Source organism: Metopolophium dirhodum, chromosome 6, assembly GCF_019925205.1.
Source record: "Metopolophium dirhodum isolate CAU chromosome 6, ASM1992520v1, whole genome shotgun sequence".
In the NCBI taxonomy this organism is placed as follows: domain Eukaryota; kingdom Metazoa; phylum Arthropoda; class Insecta; order Hemiptera; family Aphididae; genus Metopolophium; species Metopolophium dirhodum.
In genome coordinates, this window is record NC_083565.1 from 30,305,640 (window position 1) to 30,325,318 (window position 19,679).

The window sequence follows — 19,679 nt, forward strand, 5'->3', positions numbered from 1 at the left end:
CTCGCGTACTTATTGACAACGTGCCTGAGGTTAATGCGATATATTACTGCAGTAGCCACAGTGATCTTGCTTCTCTGGCCTGACCTATATTAATAATAAATTAAACATCTTAAGATGTAACCCACCTTATAATTTTATATTGATGACCGTCTATAATATACCATTTTTTTGTACGTAACGTTAATTCGTTCATATTAGTCAAATGCGTATTGTACGTAAAATGTATAATTGTGTACAACATAGGCCATAGGGTGTACAGGAAGACCTGACAAATGGAATAACTTTTGTTCTTATCAATATTTAATGATTTATTTTGTATTACATCTTTAATATCTTAATACAGTGAAACCTCCACAAACGGACACCTCTCAATAGCGGACACCTCCCAATAGCGGACGTTTTTTGGGGAACGGGGACATTTTCACTACTTTTCAATAGGAAAACCTCCAAATAGCGGACTCTCCGAATAACGGACATTATTTTATTAGGGAATTTTTAAAACAATGGTAAATTCCTAATCATTATTTGAAAATACAATCTGTAATATGCCTATCTGTTATACGTATTCACATTCGTATGCGCTCTTGTAATAATGTAACATAATTACGATAACATACTCGTTATGAGACGATACGATTATGACAAATTCGGTTATCGGTGAAGCGATTATGTGTTATGACAAAATTATGTTAGTTAGTGACGGTTTTCGACGCGATGACTACGTTAAAACAAAAGCGGTTGTCGCTTCGCGAAAAAATTGACATTTTAGATTACCGTAAAAACAACGGAAACGTAGGAATTCGTGCACTCGCAGAAAAGTTTCAAGTTGGAAAAACACAGATCGCAGATATTGTTTCTAACACAGAAGAAATTTATAAAGCGTGGGTTGAAAATGGAAATGAAGAACGAAAATTAACGAAACTAAGAAAATGTGAAGGCAGTGTGATTGATAAAGAACTTTTGGTCTGGTTTAGCAAAACTCGAGAAAAAAATTTACCAGTTTCCGAACCAACAGTACAAGAAAAGGCTAAACAACTTGCTGAAGTTCACGGATTAAACGACTTTAAAGCTTCAAAAATCTAAAAATGTAATAATAAATAATAAATAATAATTTTTGATTTTGATTGTAAAAATATACTTTAAATAATAATATGTAATTTGTAAAAATATAAAAATGTAATAACTTACAATAAATAATAAGTAAAAACATTACATATATGTACATACATAGTACATTATTATACAAATAAATTTCAAAAATTTATCCCCTCTGAATAACGGACACCTCCGAATAACGGACAAAATGTTGGTGACCAAGAGTGTCCGCTATTCAGAGGTTTCACTGTATAATACAAATATTACTATTTAATAGCAGTTTACAACATAAAAAAACATAAATTAACAGCGTCTGTGACTCGTAAAGATTTGGCTCTATGATTACGTATGCTTCCACGTTTTATATTTTTTAACATAAATAATAAAGTATAAACGTTAAAATAATAAAATGTTTTACCTTTAATTTATTTTGCAACTAACTTAGTTACTTTTTTTCCATACATTTTTAACCATAATGTCATAATATAATATAAGTAGGTACCAGTGGTGTAACTAGAACTTCTTTTGCCAGTAGCAAAATAATCCAGCGGGCCTCTTGTAATACAAATGTATGGGGACATCCCTTGCAGAGTTATAATAATCATAGTTTTTTTATTTGCAAATGTTTTGATTAAAATCATGATCTTGGATAGCTGTATTTACATTTTAAATACTTCCAAATTCTTAATTAAAAAAATTATTAAGTAATACTATAAAAGTAATGAAATACATTTATGTAACAAAATACTTTACTACGATTACAGCTTATTATGAATATTATGTGCAAAAATATTTGACATTTTTTTAGTCAATATTAGTACTATATTAACAGGTAGAGAAAATAGATTTTTAAGGCTTTTATCAAAGAATTAAAATATGTGTTTAGTAAGTTATGATTAAAAATTATATAAATAGTTTATTTATATCAAAACAATCGTAATTAAATATTATGAATAGTTAAACAATAAAATGTTCAACAAACTTATATAAGTGCTTATCAAAAAATTGTATATATTTTAATGATTTACGCGATAAAAAAACAATTGTTATACTGGTTTAATTTATATACGACGACGATGTTCATGGTTACTTTTTCAGCGCCCATTTTTGGTTTTTGGTTGGTTTTTTGAGGTGTAAAGTGAAAACTGCAAGTAGACAAAAAAAAATTAAATTAAAAATAGAAAACACGAACAATTTAAATTAATATAAAGATCAAAGAAATTTTGTTTCTCGTCAGCTATATACTCACAGAATATTATATTTGCACGAAAATTGCGTTATGCCGGAACGAAGCTTTTATACATCAGTGGCATAGTGTGCAGAGCACACTGGCGGGGTGGCGTGACCATAGCTCTGAAAGGTGATTCGAGTAACTGATTTTGTACCTACGTCGGACGACGTCAAATATAACTATTTATTTACATATTTTACCATTTAACTTTGATAACATATCCATCGAGTATTGTGTAAACGGCTCAATTAGTATAGCTAAATCTGCTTCTAAAATATGTCACTAAATAATAGTGGGAAAATAGTGGACATTGTGATTCCCATATATTCCAATTTTGGTTAACGTCTACAATATATTATGCCCGTCAAGTTGACTTAAATCATAAAAATGTTTATTGAAATATAGATTCCTTTATAAAATATTCCACCAAAAAGTATTAATTAATCAGTTCCTTGGCTTGAATTATAGTTATTTCAAAATCCGATTTGAATATCGATAAAAATCATTAAAAATCAAGTGATATAAATTTTTTTTAAATGGTATCCAAATGTCGAATTGAAATCGAAAACAATTTAAATCGATAATTTATACCAAAATAATAATCGTCGTGGTTTCTTGTAGTTAGAAATCAAAATTTAAATCGTTAAAATGTAAAATTTATATTTTTAATCGAAAAAAGTACGTTTAAAATCTAATAAAAAATCTTTATACAATAAATTAAATCGACCACGTGAAATAGTAAATAAATAGTTAAATTATAATATTAATATGTTTTTTTTTTAATTGAAATCAAAAAAAGCAAATATGTATTTATAAGTGAATTGAAATTAAAATTGAATATTTTGATTTTGATTTCCATCACTGAATAAACCACAATACAATAAATATGAATACCTTAATATTTTTTTTTTTTTTTTTTTTTATTTAAATAAACAAATATACAGTTTTACATTAATTGTACATTTGAATTATCTATCTTCAGTAAGCTAGGCTTGTGGCGAAGATAGAGAGTTATAAATTGATACATATCATGCTTAAAAACTAAAAAAAGGAAAAACTAAAACACTATTATTGCGTAATTATACAATACAAAAAGAGATAAATAAAATATAATACAATAAGGTTAATCTAAGTTTCATTTAGAGATGCATGTAGCCAATCATTAATTAATTTTTTAGCGTTATGATATTTGTAATTAATATTAACATTCTTCTTTATAGAGAAAGGCATAGAATTGTAATATATAGGACCTAGATAATCAACAAATTTTTGACCAACTGATTTTTTACAAAGAGATGTTTTAGCATCAAAAGATCGAAAAGCTCTTTTGTTACTAATTTCATTTTTTTCTACCCATTGATCTAAGTGTTTGATCACCCACATAATAGCCATTTTTTTGAAAACAAAGTTAACTGGTAATACATTGAACTCTTTAAAATTAAGACCAGTTGAACCAACATAGTTTGTTTTTTGTAAACATACACGCACTATCTGTCGTTGATGAAGCAGTAAAGGTTTTAGAGCGTTATCCGAGAGCCCTCCCCAGATTAACAATCCATACTGAAATATTGCTTGATATAGAGCTAAGTATACAATTCGCATGACATGAACGGATATAATTTTACGTAGCTTATAAAAACTGTAATTTAAACTTCGTAGACGCATAACTATGTTATTCACATGAAGATTCCATCTAAGGTGATTGTCAAACGTTAAACCTAGATATCGGGTACTAGATACTCTAAATATTTTTTGACAGACTGTGCCATTACACAAAGTTCCATTATCACAGAAATGTAACGTAAGTTCATCAAAATTATCTTTAACATCATTTATCGAAAAGTTCATAAACATAGTTTTTTTGAAATTGATAGATAGACTCCTAAGTTTTAAAAATTCCACAACAATTTTGGATTCTCGAGTTGCTTTGGTACTAACATCGCTCCAAGAGTCTCCACAATAGAGTAAGCAGGTGTCATCTGCATATGTAACTATTCTTCCATCAATGTCCAAATTACACATATGATTTATGTACAAAATAAATAAGAGTGGACCTAAGACACTTCCTTGAGGAACACCGCAGTTTATAAATAGATCATCACCTGTAATACCATTAATACGAACAGTTTGCTTTCTGTTTTCCAAGTAGCTTGTGAACCAAATTAAGCTTGTTACAGTGATACCAAAATTAGGTAAAATATTTATTAATTTTTTATGATTAACAGTATCAAAGGCTTTGGACAAATCAAGAAAAATCGCGATTACTTTCTTACTGTTGTCTAGAGCGTTTTTTATAAAGTGTGTTGCACTATATAAAGCATTCTCCGTTCCCAAACCGGGTCTAAAACCAAACTGCTGTTTCGAAAGGAGTTCATGTTTTTCTAAAAATGTTATGAGCCTGTTTTTAACGATTTTCTCTAGAATTTTCGAAAAATTGCTAAGCATGGAAATTGGTCTATAATTGTTTATGCACGTTTTATCCCCATTTTTATATATTGGTTTAATTATAGCTAATTTAAGTTTCTCGGGAAAAATACCATTTTTAATACTTAAGTTATATATATATATGTCAGAGGGCTTATAATACTGTCTATTACAAGTTTTAAAATCTTTACCGAGATACCATCAAAACCCACAGCAGTATCATCTTTAAGTTTATTTATCATTACTCGAACATCAGATTCTTTAATGTTTTCATTAAATGTACTGTTAAATGATATAGGAGTAATGTTCTCCTCGAACTTAAATGTTGACTCCTCAATATTACAGGCTAGATTGTTGCCAATATTTATAAAGAAATTGTTAAATGTATTTGCAATATTTAGAGGCTCATTTTTGACATCAAGAGTGTAATCATCTATTTTAATAACTTTAACATCATCATTCTTATTATTATTCTTATTTAATATCTCATTAATTACCTTCCAAGTTAGTTTTGGACTAAACGAGAACTTCTGAAATTTGTTTTTATAATAATTTATCTTTGCAGCTCGTATAATAGATGTTAATTTATTTTTGTATTTATTATAATATATAGCAAGTCTAACATTATTTGGATATTTTCTAACTTTTAAAGATAATTTTTGTTTAAAGTGCACCGAGCAAAGAAGACCAGCTGTCATCCATTCTCTAATCCTATTATTTTTAGAGTTGAAAACTTTTTTTGTTGTTGACATTTTGACAAAAGTATTAATTTTGTCTAGGAAAATATCCATACAACTATTAACATCATTGCAGTTAAAAATATCCGCCCAACATTCATTTTTAAATAACTTTTCCAGATCATTATAGTTGATTGTCTTAACATTGCAATTAAAGACACTCTTTTCTTTACTAATTTCAATTGCCAAAACCGTGGAGAAGTGATCGGTAATATTTGTCTGAATAACACCTGCTTTTATTTTGGAGTTCAATGCATTTCCCGATTTAATAAAAATATGATCCAAGCATGAGTGTCTTTGGCCAATTGGGGTTCTAGTATAAACATTAATTAGTGACCTAAAACCTTTTTCAGATATAGTATCAAGGTATTCATTTTCATCACAATCAGAGCCAATAATATTTAGATTGATATCACCAATTATTATAACATGTCCATTTATACACTCATCTTTAGACAGAATACTATTAATAATGGTCAAAAATTTGTTCTTATCACCAGAGGGAGATCTATATATACAATAAACCCTAAAAAATACATTACATAACTTAAACGCGACTTTCATAATATTAGCCTCTATGTATTCGTATTCAAAAATATCAGTACATAAATGAGTTTTAACAAAGATTATAACACCATCATTCTGGTTTCTTTTAAGTTTAGAAAAGTACATATTATACCCTTGTATAGAATAATTACAAAAATTAACATCATGCCAGGTTTCAGTTAAAATAATTAAATCTAAGTTTTTACTATGTATATCATTTTCCAAAAATAACAAAAATTCATCAAAATTATGCCTTACACTTCTAATATTGCAGTTTAGTACATTTAGAGTTGTATTATGAAATAGATTGAATTTACATATGAATTCAGATATAGAATTAAAATATTGCGTTTTATAATCTAGAAAACGATTTAATAAATTAGAATTAAACATTAGCATAACTAAAAGAAAAAAAAGAAAATATATTAATATATATGATTTAGGAACTATAAATTATTATTATTATTCTTATATATTATAATTTAATTGTTGACAAGTCAGTCTCGTCGTATATAATAGTGGCTTTCGAGGTTTCACTTTTTTTGATAAAAATTTTACAGTCATTATACCAGACAAACTTAAAGTTATTTTCTTTAGCAAACATTCTACATTTAAAAAATAGATTACTATTATATTGTGTAAGATAATTATTAACAAAAATACCTCCATTTCCCCAGCTTTCATTAATACTACATGCCTTTACTTTTTTCTTTTTTGCGGACTCCATGAGGGTTTTTTTCTGATGCGTTGATGAGAGTTCAGCTATGATCTTCATCGGTTTATTAGGTATTTTTGATCTTATACTGAAAGCCTTGATTACTGTCACTGGTTGACCCATTACAGCTGCAATATTTTCAACTACTTTTTCGCAGTTTTCATTTTTCAAATCTGGTACACCAATTATCTCAACATGATTTAAGATTGATTTCTGTTCAAGTAGATTTAGTCGCTTGGATAGTTTGTAGATATCAGAGTTCAACTTAATATTATTTTCCTTTAACACATTATTCTCTTCTTTAAGTTCTTTAATTTTATGTAGCACTTCATTCAGCTGCTTACTAAAATCATCAAATTTAGCACTCATAAATTTAACAGAATTAGTCAAATCCGACAGAGTCTCGTTTGATCCAACAAAAACGTCTTCATTTTTAGATTTAGTATTGCTAGTAAGACCCACATTAACTTTACATTTTGCGCATGAAAATTTTAGTTTGGCTTCATGTGTTAATTTCCTAAATGCCGTTTCTCTAAAACTAGCACATGAGAAGTGTAAGTAGTCTTTACAGTTTTTACATTTAATTTCATCACCGTCGTAGATTTCATCATTACACACTAAACATAGCATTGTAATAACGAAATGTCGATAACGAAATGTCGATAAAATCGTACTAATATTACAGACTTAAACACGTTAATTAAATACAATGCGTAAAAACACAGATAAGAGAACGACGAAGACGCAAAAACGACCGTACAGGCCAACGAACAATCGATAACTATTAATATTATTATACCACTGTAGTGGTATTATAAATATTATTATACCACTTTGTGAAGAGAACAAATTACTATTGTTACCATCATTATATTTTCCATGTCATATGACCACTATGAGTGTATTATTATTTAATTCATATTATTATGAAATTTTCGTTTTGTAATTTGTATACAGGGTTGATAACCAACCGTTCTATGATTTTTAAATTTTAATTAGGTTCCTCCTGTAACGAACCCAATAATAAACATACTATATTATTGTGATCGTTTCGCCTTAATGTATATTAGATAACATAAATGTTAGATAAAGAATAGTATGTAATTTAAATCAGTGCCATTAATCTTATTAAAATACGCTGTAGATATACAACGAGAATGCCTTGGTGGTGACGATCTACGACTAGATGGCCGAGCACACATAATTAATATTTAGAATACATTAGTTAAACCATAGTACGCATTTCTGAACAACTATATAAAAAAGCCTACAGTAGAAATATGAACAATATCATAGTCATGTGAATATAATATATAATTTTTATTTATAATTTATATATAATGTATAGTATCTAAATATTAATGGAAGGCGTATACCATATATTGTAAATATGATAATGGGATACGATTCTTAGAATAGACAGGCCTAGGAATGTGAAGTGTGATCCACCGTCGAATGACGTTAAACCGTAGGTATTGGTGTTAAATAAGCAACACGTAGATTACGTATACTAAGATTACCAATTTATTAAATTAGACACTTGTTGTAATAATGTATATAATGCTTTTATAAGTTGATATTAATACTAAATATTTCAATTAAACACAAAAGAATTAATGTATATATAATTAATGTAATGAATCTATATAAATACTGACACTGAGAGAGGTTCTGATTAAAACCATATGAGGCTCTGTAATAAACTATAAAAGATGCTCTGACCAGTAACACGGGTGTTACTCACTCTTTCGACCTTACACGACTGCCGTCCGCCGGGCGAGGCCCGCCGCAACGGTCCGTCCAGGCCTCTAAGAATGTGCTGACCCAGCCCTTTCGGTCACGTAGACCATCGTGAGAACCGAATCGGTCACACACTCGTCTTACCCCGAGTCAACACATTAATCCCTATATATGTATTACATACATACATATATATACATAGTACATACATACATACATACATACATACATACATACATATACATACATACATACGCGTGCATGCATATACAACAAATGCATAGATAATAATTTGAATCACGTCCTGTGGGGTCCGCGGATATATCGATGGACCAGGGGGAAGGTAAGAGAGCACTAGGCATTAAACAACCAGACTTAAACGGCCTGTAGATTAGACGTGATTTGCCATCGTACATGCGAGCACCTTCACGAGAGACAGTATAACGATTTTGACTTAATTTTAATCAATTTGGACTAAGAGTGTTTTATGAAGAACAATTTTAAATATACAACTTAAACTTTTCAACAAAGTTTAATTATTTATCAACCTACCTAAGAAATCCTCTACCAACGGTCTTGCTACCTGCAACTTATAAGCTAAGCAATTAACCCAGTTGCTAGTTTATAACACTCCCTATATTTTCAAAAGTTTGATATTTATCCGATGTCAGTCGTAAACTGTGCTGTAATAAACTCCCTTTACTTAACGGTCTTTACTATTTTACCAAACATTTTTTATTATTTGGACTTAATTCACCAATAAACTAAAATGAAAAAAAAAAAAATTGTGTTGTGAGTTAAGAACCAAGAATTTGTATTTTCAAAATGTAAAATGAACAACGATTTATAAAAAAATTAATTAATAAGATAAACAGGTACTGTTCTAGCAACGACGTCTATAAAGAAAGTTCTTTAGATAGGTCTTGATCAACTGAATTTAGTAGAACCTTAAGCCTTTATGGGTCTATATATGAGGCCTTTATGAGTACCTAGAACAAATATTTTGTGGATCAAAAGTCCTCAAATGTGTGATATTAATATTGGACCAAATTATTATGGAAAAAAAGGTAGTGATCCGTTTAATATAATACTAGCTAAATGCCTTGAAAGTAGAAAATTCATAAAATAAAAATAGAAAGATAAATATTTCATTACTCATTTCATATTAGATTCTGAGCAGATCGATGAATGTATTGGTTGTGCATTTGGTATGATGTGTTTTTGAATATTTTTGTCAGTCATCATATTTTTGGAATCATACAAATGCTATGATATTCAAGTTTAAAAATTAGTTCAACCTACCATATCAATAATAGAAAAATAAATTTCTAATAACAATAAAAATATATAGTAAAATATCCTTTGAAATATAGGTAACTCGACTTAGAATCGTTTTTTTGTAGTGTATAATGATTTATCATTGAATTTTAATTTAAATTTAACACATCCATTACAATCTTTTACTCGATTACCTAATTTACTATAAATCATAGCAAGTTCTCTTTTTCTTAGTTACTAGGGTCATTATATTCATAGAAATAAAAAGGTTAATACTTTTTTCATATAATAGAAAAATGTAATAAGCTTTTTTAACACACTGACTACCATGTGAACTTCACAGTCATTTTTAATTCTAACTCTATATGTTTAAAACCTCTGGCGCCTATAATCAGGGATGATAAAATAAAAATCATGGGGGGGGGGGTCGTAATCTTAAAAATTACCGACTAGAATTTGAAATTCAAAATTGTTGCTAACTATTAATTGTTAAGTTATTTTTAGTTACATGCTATAAATTTATAATTTCTTTATTACCTTATGTTTGAATTTTTAGTTTGAATTAAATTTGAAGTTGAAACTTAGAAATACCTAACTTATTATTTTTAATTTATATCAGAATGAAATAACGTCAACAAACATATGAAATAGGTAATAATTATAATTCATCACTTATTGTTATTGTTGCCAAATCATTATCTACATTACAAGAATCGTCCTCTTCTATCATAACCTATATAAATGTAAAATAATCTTAATAATTGTATTTGCATAAAATGTAGGTACCTAATTATTTACTAATGGTTTTAATCTAATTATTAAAAAATGTCATTCAATTTAATAAAAAAATATTAGATTCTGAGTGAAACGCGATGTGTATAATAGTTTTATAATCTATATTCTTTATATCTATATTTAATCTATATTTCGTATATTATAAAAGTGATAAATCATATAATGTAGATATAAGATATTTTAAGCCTTGAAATAAACACTAAACAGGGTAAGTTTTAAATGAAAAATTACAATTTACTCGTGGTACTTTCTAATAAGCTTTGCAAGCCTTGCAGTGGCGGATCCAGGGCTTAATTTTGGAGGGGCATGGGGAAGGGCAAAAGTACAAGTTCCGAAATTGGTTTCAAAATTGGCTAAACATAGTGTAAAACAAAGGAGAAAACTCCAGTTATTGGTTAGGGGGAAAATGCCCCCTTGTCCTCCCCCTGGATCCACCACTGAAGCCTTGTACCAAAATTAAGTGTTGTATAACAGAGATTGGGTGGCAATCAACGCCAAATCTGAAGTTCAACCTCACCAGCAGCTTACCCGGACCGGAATCGTCAAAAAATTGTGATTCCAAGGGTTTGTTGGACCGCTGACTCTGTGTATCAACGCCGAATATCCCCGTACGTCCGTATTTAGCTGGCGAGACAGATGCAGAGATTAGGTGGCAATCAATGCCAAATCTAAAGTTTTCGCAGGTCACCAGCGATGTACGGAAACCGGAAAGTCCGAGACACATGACGCAGTACGCAGCGGCCACCAGTACAAAGTACAGGTACCGCAGCGACCAGTCTACACTTTTCGTCAACCGCCACTACGGGCTACAGCGATACAACGCCAACTCCCCCACCGCGCCACAAAGGCACAAGGTGGGATGGGAAGGCGAGTCGCGTAGAACGAGTACCGGCCGTCGTAAACTCGCTAGTGTAAAACCCCCGTTTCGACAGCCTTCCACGCGCCGTGCGCACGTACCACGACCACCAAAAGATACCTATATATATTTTGTCATAGACATACCTCCGTCCGTTGTTTCTTTTTTTTTATATTCTTTTTTGTTATATATATATATATATATATATATATATATACGTGTATCCCGTACGGGGTAAAATAAACGCAAACCTCCACCACCTTAATTGTGTTTGTTATAAACTTATAACGAACGAGTGTGCCATCCAACACACCCAACCAACGACCGGCTCACCGCGGATCACCCGACACCACCGTCGTAGCCGCGTCAAATTGGCTCCCCGCAGAGGAATCATCGCCTCAAGTCAGCGAAAAGGTAAGAGTTTTTCACGCTGACACATACCTCGGTAGATTGCTTATATTAAGTTAATATTAAGACTTTAGCCAGGAGTGTGTTTGCCGGTTAACTTAGGATTCCCAGTGAACATTACGTAAGAATTATTTCTAACACGTAACAGGGAATTCCGCGCAGCCATGCATAACCGTGATACGGATTGGGAAGTAGTTATATAACAACCACCACCCCTCCGTAACACCTACTTTTCGTCCCGCGACATTACCGTCGATAACAGCACAGCGCGCAGGCCAAAACCGGTTTCAGCCGCTGCAGCCGTCAACTGCCGCCGCCGAGTACGTCGACCCAGTTCTGCTATTCTTGGAACGCAACGGCGGTACCGTCAACAGCTGACCTATTAACGAAATCGCCAATAGAACACGTAAACTTCCGTAAACAGCGCGCAAAATTTACGTCAAAAAAAAAAAAGTCTCTAAACCACGTACACACACTAAACACAAGCTACCTCACCGACCAACAGCTTAACGACTGCATTTGTAATTTAATCGTACATAATGACTAGGTCCATTTCAATGGCCCCCCCACTTTCGAAATTTGAACTTCTGACCACGCCAAACGTTTGTGCGTCGTTTGTGCAGAAATGTGCACCAAGTCCAATCGTTTGTGCACAAAAACTGAAAGCTCTATCCCTAAAACAAAATGGGGGGGGCATTGAAACGGTAGCCCCCCACATTGAATATTTGGATTTTTGAATGTGCCAAACGTTTGTGCATCGTTTGTGCAGAAATGTGCACCAGGTCCCGACGTTTGTGCACAAAAACTCCCAGCGCTATCCAAAAAATAAAGTGAGGGGTATTAACACGAGGGTCCCTCTTTTTGGAAAATTGAAATTTTTAAGGTGCCAAACGTTTGTGCATCGTTTGTGCAGAAATGTGCACCAGGTCCCGACGTTTGTGTACAAAAACTCCCAGCGCTATCCAAAAAACAAAGTGAGGGGTAGAACAAAAATCTTAATTTAAAATATCTAAAAACATAACTACCGCTTATAAATTATAACCACAGGTTAGCAATACTAACTTAAAAATAAAAAGTTATAAATTAATACAATAACTGCTTAAGTCGTATACAACCGAACGCAACTTAACCTAATAACTATTAGTTTTTACATCTTATAATACGTATTTTGGGTATAACATTCAATTTTACACTTTTAATTTAATTCTGAATTGAAAATGTATCCCTCATACAGTTTTTTACTGTTACTAAAATAAACATTATTATTTATATGTAATATTATACCCACTCAGCACTCAATATTTTTATAATTGGCAAGAAAACATACATTTGCACCAATAAACACATTATCTTTCTTGAATTACTGTTAGAAGCAATCATAATAAAATATACAGCAAGTTTATAATTTAAGTTAATTTTTTTAAAAAATATTAAAAATATTATCGATTTCTTGTGTTAAATTAACAAAATTGTTTTAATACTATATTAATTAAACAAACAAATCTGAATTCTTTCAGTACACACTATACCAGTGGTCGGCAACCGGTGGCCCGCTTATATTCACATGAATTGCGTCCCGAAATCCCTTTTCCACATGAATTGCGTCCCAAAGATATTTAACGACTACACGAATTGCGTCCCTACCATATTTAACAACTACCCAAATTGCGTCCCAACGTAAAAACATTATTTTCCTTCCCATTTCATACAGACTTAGGACTGTCGATAGCAAATTACGACTATCGGTAGGTTAAAAATATTGTTTTTTTATCATTGATATGCAATTAGATGTAAGTAAAATAAAATGTGTAGGTTAATAATATAATGATAATATAATAGTTAAAAAAAAATTTATATAAATAAAAAAAGTTAAAATTATAAAATTAAAAAATTGGTAAAAACTTGAATGATACCTTCTTAATATAATCAAGACGGGTTAATTGGCCACTTTCATATTTTGCCATATTTTGTCTTAAATAATTTTCTTTTTCACATACCATCATCCGTCTGTTTTTAATTACATGAATACTTTGTTGTTTAATATAAGTTTCTTTTTGTACATTTTTTAAAACATCTATAAATTGGAATATATTCGGGTGTGCTGAGTAAAACATACTGTTAAACTTGGAGTGGAAGGCTTCACAACTATTCGTAGTTCGAATTATAGAACATGAATACATTGCCCATATAGAAGGCGGGAAGTCACAATCAGGCTTTATGTGTGTATTTAATATATAATCGGAAAATTGCTGTACTTTTTCATTTTCGGGTAAAATGGATACAATATCGTCAGTAAAACAATCCTCTACTTCATCTGGTTTTAAAAATGGGAGACCAAAAAAATATTTTAAAAAAATATTGATATCTGAATTTTTTTTGTATTTTTGACTTAAACCAACCGTTTGAATTTTCCTCCACCAACTTTGGCCTAAATGAAACCTGCATCCTTTCATTTGAACTGATGGCCACACGATTAACAAAGATGTGTGGATTGCTTTTTCAAAATCGGCAAATATTATTTTAGGTGAAAAATGTATATTATTTTTTAGAAATTCAGATTTGAGATGTGAAAATGCTTTTATATAAGTATCTATATTTTTATTAGGAAGTAAAAAAACACTAGTGGTATATAATTATTATTTTTCAAGCCATGGACTGTAAAAAATTGTGTAAACAGTTTTGGGCAACTTTTAAAAGTTCCATCCACAAATATAGTATCAACTTCACTTAAAAAATTTAAATTAGTAATTGTTGAAAAAATGATTATATTATTTTCGTTGTCATTCACTAATAAAAAATTTTCATCTCTGTTAGTCTGTATATTTTCATTCAATAAAACATTGTGTAAATCAGGTAAATTGTCTGGAAGTTTTGGAATAGTCGATGACCGAGCGTGGTGTATATTATTACGAATTAAGGTTAAATCATAAGTTGGAATGTCTTTTGATAAAGCTCCATGAATAAGTTTTGATGGTTTATCGTAAAGTTCTTCTACAGCCTTTCGCTTTAAATTATTACTCAACTGTTGTCTATTAAATACTTCAACAGAATCTTTAATATGATTATGATCATTTGCACGTTCGATAATCTCATTTTCATTATTTAATTTAATGTATGACTTACACGTCTTTTTACAGCAGCTCCAACGTTGAACATCATTTTTTAACGTTTTATGATACCGAAATTTGTATCCATCAATATTAAATAATGTTTTATTTTTTTCGCTTAAAATCACCGAAGTCATTTTATAGTGTTTTTGAGTTTAAGTTTTATTTAACAGAGAATAAATGTTACACAAACGTTTCCACCAACAACACGATCGAAATCGAACTAAAATTATTATATAGGCTTTAACAGTACGTTTATCGTTCATGCAACGTTTAAACAAAACCGGACGCAATTCATGCAGTAGATTAGATAATGCCGGACGCAATTCGTGTACCCGCTTATCAAATTTTTTATTTCAGGACGCAATTCGTGTGTAGCCATTCTACGACAACGACATTTAATCGAATATTATATCAAAAAAATCATATTGTATAAAATATATAATTGAACGTTTCTATCAGTCATATTTTATAATAGTAGATATACCTTGACAGTTACCGATAAGATACCTAGAGTAGATACGACGAGTGTATTTGGATTATAATATTAATTTTCTATTCTGTTCAGTAAAGTAAAACGTTGCGTTTTTGAAATACTCGCCAATCCATTTAATATTGATTATGAAGATGTTGAGGTTGAGCTTCAAATGGAAATAATAGATTTGCAGTCACAAGATATCTTAAAAGACTCATTCAAAGCATCTCCTTTACTTTTTTTCGTTGAACTTCCGGCATCATTTTCAAAAATTAAAAATATAGCTGCAAAATACTTCAGTATGTTTGGATCCACTTACGTGTGTGAACAGGTCTTTTCTCATATGAAAAAAATTAAAAATCCATACCGTTCACGTTTAATTAATGACAATCTCCACCATGTACTTCGAGCCAGCACAAGAAATTTTAATGTGGAAATTTAAAAAATAATAAACAATATCCAACAACAAAAATCAAATTAAGCCTAAAGCAGTTGTAATTTCCATACTTGTATATTATAATTATTATATTATTAAAAACTGTAATTTGTATGCTCTATTATTTTAAAGTTTTAAACAGTTATTTTTTCCTTTTTACCTTCTTCAAAAGGTTGCCATCCACTGCACTATTGTATATGAATAACTATCAGGCACATCATATTAAGAACTTTTTTTCAGGGTGTTATGAGTGGTTCGGATACATTTTGTACATGAACAATGCCACAACAAACTGTAATTTTCTTAAGCTACAGTGATTACCAAGATAAATAATTTAATTTATTTTAACACAACATAGGTAGAGTAGCACTGCACTTACTATGGTTTTAAATTTATATTTTAAGTTATAAATGGATATTATATAATATGAACTTTTGATGAATTAACATTGTTTAAATAATACTACCTATATGGCTATATAATGTTTTTTTCATATAAATAAGGAAATATTTTAACACAGACGTTGAACGACTACATTAACAATGAAGTATAATTTTGACAATTTTATTTTAAATATTACTACTGTTAATGTAAATTTTGAAAACAGTTAACAAATAAGTAATAACAATGGTTATGATTTATTAACATAATTTTAAATTAACTCTGTGAATACCTAATTTATCCAAAAGGAATTATTTGTTGACTATAATAAACAAAAAAATCAAATAAATAAATATAAGTCTTGTAAATATATTATAACTTAAAAGTGTAACATAAGTGGTAAATGTATCCATATATAATACACTATATATTATATTCTATATTCTGGAACATAGTTGTTAAATAATTATTTAAATCTATAATCTATTAGAATGTTAGTTTAACAATTAATATAATACTTACTAGAAAAAATACTTTTTAAGAGTATTCAAATACAGATACCTGTTTTGAAAAGAATGTAAAATATGCGTATTCAAGTGATTAAAAAGTATTTGAATACTTTTGCTCAAGTAGGTACTTAATGAGAATTTATCATAGGTGATCTGAGTTCCAAAAATTGAACTTTAGATTTATAGTTTTTTTAAAAATACTTGAAATCCTAACTTCATCAATATTAGTCTTATCGACTTGAAGTCTTTAAGATACAACGCAGTCAAGCCTTTTAAATTGTTTGATATGTTTTTCAAATTCGTATTATATCGAAAACGAAAATCATTCAATATTGGTCGTATCGACTTAAAGTCTTCAAGATTCAACGCAGCCAAGCCTTTAAATCAAATTTATATTCTCAAAAAAGTATCGCCATTAAGATTGACAAAAGAAAATTTCCCGCCAAATTAATTTTTGAATAATTTAAATTTTAAACACATTTTTAAATATATCATGTATTAAAAAACTAAAAACCCAAACAACTGCACCAACATTCCCTACTAATTATACGAATGGCGATACCAATATAAAAATTAATTTATGTAGGTATTCTATGAAAAATATATATTTCCATATTCAAGAATTATTGAATAATTCAAAAAAACTTCAAAATCAATATTTAATATTCAATATTTATAAAGGCAACTGCCTTTTAGGAAACCAAAAAAAAATTTTGAAAAAAATTTATTGTAAGAATACACATTACAAAGTACAAACTAAAATAACCAGAATATTAAACAGAAAAAACTATTTAAAATATTTAGTTCATTAAACAAGGATTATTCAAGAAGTACTATATTGTCAATGTTTAAAATATTTGGCTAGAGGTTAAAGCCTAAAAAAAAAATTGAAGGAGGGTGTTGGCACCCGCAGGCAAATGCGTATTAGGAAACCAAAAAAAAATTTTGAAAAAATTTAATTGTAAGAATACACATAACAAAGTACATACTAAAATGCCCAGAATATTAAACAGAAAAAACTATTTAAAATATTTATTTCATTAAACAAGGATTATTCCTTGAAAAAATATAATTGTAGGAATACACATTCCAAAGTACAAACTAAAATAACCAGAATCTTAAACAAAAAACACTATTCAAAATATTTAGTTCATTAAAGAATGAATATTCATAGGGCACCGAGTTATCAATTTTCAAGTCAATACAAAATATTCAACTAGTTAAAGTACTAAAAAAAAAAAATTGAAGGGAGGTGTTGGCGCCCGCAGGCAAACAGATTTTAGAAAACAAAAAAAAAATTTGGAAAAAAATTTAAAAAAATTTTTTCAAAATATTTAGTTCATTAAAGAATGATTATTCATGGGGCTCAAAGTTATCAATTTTCAAGTCAATACAAAATATTCAACTAGAGTTAAAGTTCTAAAAAAAAAAATTGAAGGGAGGTGTTGGCGCCCGCAGGCAAAGAAATTTAAGAAAACAAAAAAAATTTGGAAAAAAATTTACAGTAGAAACACACATTAAAAAGTTCAAACTCAAATGCCCCAAATCTAAAAACAGAAAAATCTATTCAAAATATTTAGTTCATTAAAGATTTATTCAACGGGTACCAGATTGTCAATGTTTAAAAAAATTTAGCTAGAGTTAAAATTTAAAAAAAAAATTGAAGGAAGGTGTTGGTGTCCACCGTCAAATGCATTTTAGAATACAAAAAAAAAATTTACAGTAGAAACACACATTACGATGTTCAAACTAAAATACCCTAAATCTTAAACAGAAAAAACTATCAAAATATTTAGTTCATTAAAGAATGATTATTCATGGGGCTCCAATAGTTATCAATTTTCAAGTCAATACAAAACATTCAACTAGAGTTACAGTACTAAAAAAAAAAATATTGAAGGGAGGTGTTGGCGCCCGCAGGCAAACAGATTTTAGAAAACAAAAAAAAAATTTGGAAAAAATTTGACAGTATGAATACACATTACAAAGTTTAAACTAAAATGTCCCGAAACTTAAACAGAAGATACTATCAAAATATTTAGTTCATTAAAGAATGATTATTCATGGGGCAACAAGTTATCAATTTTCAAGTCAATACAAAAAATTTAACGTATGAATACACATTACAAAGTACAAAATAAAATGCCCAGAATCTTAAACAGAAAAAACTATTCAAAATATTTAGTTCTACAATACAAAATATTCAACTAGTTGCAGTACTAAAAAAAAAATTGAAGAGAGGTGTTGGCGCCCGCAGGCAAATAGATTTTAGAAAACAAAAAAAAAATTTGGAAAAAAATTTAGAAAAAATTATTCAAAATATTTAGTTCATTAAAGAATGATTATTCATAGGGCTCCAAGTTATCAATTTTCAAGTCAATACAAAATATTCAACTAGTAAAAGTACTAACAAAAAAAAAATTAGGAAAAAATTTGACAGTATGAATACACATTACTAAGTTCAAACTAAAATGTCCCGAAACTTAAACAAAAGAAACTATCAAAATATTTAGTTCATTAAAGAATGATTATTCATGGGGCTCCAAGTTATCAATTTTCAAGTCAATACAAAAAATTTAACGTATGAATACACATCACAAAGTACAAAATAATATGCCCAGAATCTTAAACAGAAAAAACTAGAGTTGCAGTACTAAACACACTAACAACACCTCCCGTTGGCGCCCGCAGGCAAATAGATTTTAGAAAACAAAAAAAAAATTTGGAAAAAAATTTAGAAAAAATTATTCAAAATATTTAGTTCATTAAAGAATGATTATTCATGGGGCTCCAAGTTATCAATTTTCAAGTCAATACAAAACATTTAACTAGAGTTACAGTACTAAAAAAAAAAAATTGAAGGGAGGGGTTTGCGTCCAGAGGCAAATAGATTTGAGAAAACAAAAAAAAAATTTGGAAAAAAATTTAGAAAAAATTATTCAAAAT

At 29.4% G+C, this 19,679-nt stretch overlaps 2 protein-coding genes across 2 annotated transcripts; one reads left to right on the plus strand and one right to left on the minus strand.

Annotated features, from left to right (window-relative positions):
* Positions 1-714: 714 nt before the first annotated feature.
* On the plus strand, positions 715-1,083 carry LOC132947670 (major centromere autoantigen B-like). The gene has a single exon (XM_061017938.1). The coding sequence runs from the start codon at positions 715-717 to the stop codon at positions 1,081-1,083; it is 369 nt and encodes a 122-aa protein (XP_060873921.1).
* A 1,098-nt stretch (positions 1,084-2,181) lies between these two features.
* Positions 2,182-7,378, minus strand: LOC132947671 (uncharacterized). The gene is made up of 4 exons (XM_061017939.1): positions 6,697-7,378; positions 4,942-5,195; positions 3,577-4,849; positions 2,182-2,240 (listed from the first exon to the last, which is right to left on the minus strand). Exons 1-4 carry the CDS (start codon positions 7,376-7,378, stop codon positions 2,182-2,184), a joined length of 2,268 nt encoding a protein of 755 aa, XP_060873922.1.
* Between the last annotated feature and the right edge of the window lie 12,301 nt (positions 7,379-19,679).

Bases quoted from the DNA above. Each gene is read 5' to 3' on its own strand.
- LOC132947671 (XM_061017939.1), bottom strand. From the start codon at position 7,378: ATGCTATGTTTAGTGTGTAATGATGAAATCTACGACGGTGATGAAATT. The intron at 5,196-6,696 runs GTATTTTTGTTA...ATGATGTTAAAG, and splicing joins TGAAAGCTGGGGAAATGGAG to TTATTAAAATAGATGATTAC. The intron at 4,850-4,941 runs GTAAAGATTTTA...ATTTTTCCCGAG, and splicing joins TGGGTTTTGATGGTATCTCG to AAACTTAAATTAGCTATAAT.
- LOC132947670 (XM_061017938.1), top strand. From the start codon at position 715: ATGACTACGTTAAAACAAAAGCGGTTGTCGCTTCGCGAAAAAATTGAC.